Source organism: Megalobrama amblycephala, linkage group LG10, assembly GCF_018812025.1.
Source record: "Megalobrama amblycephala isolate DHTTF-2021 linkage group LG10, ASM1881202v1, whole genome shotgun sequence".
Lineage (NCBI taxonomy): Eukaryota > Metazoa > Chordata > Actinopteri > Cypriniformes > Xenocyprididae > Megalobrama > Megalobrama amblycephala.
In genome coordinates, this window is record NC_063053.1 from 569,915 (window position 1) to 573,062 (window position 3,148).

Here is a 3,148-nt window from a genome sequence, read left to right on the forward strand (position 1 = left end):
AGATGAAAATTCGCAATTACCTTTTTTATTTTTATTCAGTAGTGTTAACAAGCTTCCATACAATATAACAAATATTCCTATGATAAATAAATACACAGCAACAGCTTCCATTTCTGTTAAAGTTACTTAATGTAGATCACAGTGTTTTTGCCCTTGCGGTTCAGTGTGTGTGTGTGTGCATGTGTGTGTGTTTTGTGGAGGCGGGGTGTGTTCAAAGCCATTGGGTGTGTGGGGGTGAAAGTGAGCCCCTCTGTCATTGGCTCTGGGCCTAATGTCACATTATGCGTCTCATTGTGTCTTTGTGATGCTGAGGAGTATAAATGCAGCCCTCTCAGTGTTCTCACACACACACACACACACATACACACTCCTGCAGACCGCCGAACTGAATCCAACAGCACCGGGACACGCCGCGATTCAGCAAGTGGATTGTTCTTAAGAAGTTCGAGGAAGTGATTTCAAGATGGATTCTGATGCAAGTTCCACATGCAGTCGGTCTTCTTCACCTGACCTGGCCGTGGACTCCAGCTTCTTCTCCAACAAGATGTTCCAAGCTTACGGAGAAACGGGGCAGCCCAGGTCTGAGAAAGTTTCCGGACGGCCGCAGAGCTCCGACTCCAGCGCCAAGAGCCACGCACGGGCGGATCGGCCCAAAGACGACCTGCAAGATCTACGACTCAAAGTGAACAGCCGCGAGCGCAAACGCATGCACGACCTCAACCAGGCTATGGACGGGCTCCGGGAGGTGATGCCCTACGCGCAGGGCCCGTCTGTACGCAAGCTCTCCAAAATCTCCACCCTGCTCCTCGCCAGAAACTACATCCTCATGCTGTCCAGCTCTCTGGAGGAGATGAAGAAGCTGGTAGGTGATGTGTACGGAGCAAGCGCTCAGAGTCACTCAGCTAGACGGGTTTTACCGCCGACTTCGGCGGCTCCGGCGCCCCAGCTGCAGCTGCTCTCGCTTGCCCCATCGCTGCACTCTCTGGTGGGCAGCACCTCGGCTTCGACCCCGACCGTGGCTCAAGCCCCTCACTCTCCACCCTCGGCCGGGTATCTGGGCTTCCCCGCTCCACACCTTCCCACCCTGCTGAAAGACCCTCTGCATCTCTCCAGCGGATACAGGCATTTCCCCGGCATGCCTTGCCCCTGCTCCCTCTGCCAGCCTCTCCCTGCTTCCACAGCCAGCCTGCACAGCCTCTCCATGGGGAAGTGATTCAGGCGAGGCTCAGGCTGGAGTAGGCCGAAGACTCAAAAAGAACTGAAAACATCTGGATGTGTTTCTAGTTGTGTTGTATACATTGTAAATGTCCTGTACAGAATTTGGTTTTTCTAACAAGCTGCTGCTATTTTTGTACTGAAGAGTGTTTTGTAATGAATGTTATAGCCGTCTGAATGCGTTTTTTAATACTCACTGTATGAACACTGTATAGGCTTGGATGTTCTTTGTAGCAAAATGGAGATTGAAAATGTATAGTTTTGTTTCTTAAATTAAACATCTATTATTATAATGAAAAATATCTCTCCTGATTCCTCCTGTCTTCATTTGGTCTATCAAATTACTATTATTTTTTAGAGAAGTTCACCTATAAGAGATGTTTTGATGTGCATTCAAGCTCAAACCAGATTAGATTAAGCAACATTTACAGATCTTATTGAATGAAACTCAACACAATCATAGCAAATTATTTTTTTTAAAAATAGAAGATTATAAAATATTGATTTCTATACTATTTTATAATATCTCCCAACATCTCAGATATATATATATATGTTGGATGATGCTATCTTGTATGTGTGTGTGTGTGTATATATATATATATATATATATATATATATATATATAAATTATATATGTATGTGTATAGGCCTATATATATATAAAGACTGATATATCTAATGCCAATATTTTTTCTCTACAGTAAAAAAACAACTTAGAGACTTTTTATCCCTAGTCATAATTTTATTTCATTTTTATTATTATTATTATTTGGTGAAGTTCATTGGAGATCAAATTTGTCCCAAAGTTAAACAATTTCAAAACATGCTAATAATGCCAGGCTGTAATTGCATATTATAATAAACTGACTTAATTAAATAACTAAAATAATGAAATAATTGACTTGCCTGACCAAATAAAATTAAACTAAATTATTAAATTATTAAATAATTCAAGAACAATTGCTAAATATAAATGAAAAGTATCATTCCTCCCATATTCATGTAAATAAAGCTAATATAAACAGACTAATGAGGTACTAAAATTCTGTAAAATAACAAATGGCAGCTGCTCATCTGTTCTGAGATCAGGTGTCAGTGTTTATGTGTGTCAGTGTGTTTTGTGATATATATGAATATAAAATTAGTCCATATGCTTTCATCCAGCACCATTACCGCAATATTGCCCGCACCATGTTTATGTTTTTAGCATATGCTAACAAACACGGGCATCATTTCAGACCGCTGCCTTCGGACTGAACCATCTGTACCGAGACTAGTTAATGTATGAAAAAGAACGACAGCCAGACCGCTCGGAGCCCGGGGCCTACTCTCAGCCATCAATCAGAGAGAGAGAGACGCAAGCTGTCGCCAGGTTGGCGCGTCAGCATTGTGCAGCACACGCAGGGGACGGCCAGCGCTTCTTTTCATGTTAGTGCAGGAAGATTTGTCACTGTCCAATAAAGCTGTGATCATATTCAGCCCGTCCTCACTGGGAGCCGTTTTCATGAGAGGCTCTGACAGCTGTGCACACCATCGTTTGTTAGCGGGACAGATCATAGACGTTTGACTCGTCAGACTTTCTGATATGACCAATAGCTGGAGATGAAGGTGTGAAATAATGAGCACAACGGCATCAGAAATGAATCAGGACACTTAAAGTGACAAAATGCCTTTGATATTAATAATGTGGGTAATAATTCCACTGCTTAATTTACAACTGATCCAATTGAAATAGTTGACACAGTTGATTTTTTTTATTCGGTTAAAGTTTGGGGTCAGTAAGACCCCAAGTATATGCAAATCAGCATACTAGAATGATTTCTGAAGGATCATGTGACCCTGAAGAGTGGAGTAGTCTATCTTTCTAAAATTCTAGCTTTTAAAACTACTGAACTAAAATGTAAAACTATTTTAAACTTAAAACCTTCAA

The 3,148-nt window shown here is 41.6% G+C and overlaps 1 protein-coding gene across 1 annotated transcript; it reads left to right on the top strand.

Moving 5' to 3' along the window:
• Positions 1–200: 200 nt before the first annotated feature.
• On the top strand, positions 201–1,517 carry olig4 (oligodendrocyte transcription factor 4). The gene has a single exon (XM_048206096.1). It carries the CDS (start codon positions 464–466, stop codon positions 1,211–1,213), a length of 750 nt encoding a protein of 249 aa, XP_048062053.1. The 5' UTR covers positions 201–463; the 3' UTR covers positions 1,214–1,517.
• Positions 1,518–3,148: the final 1,631 nt, after the last annotated feature.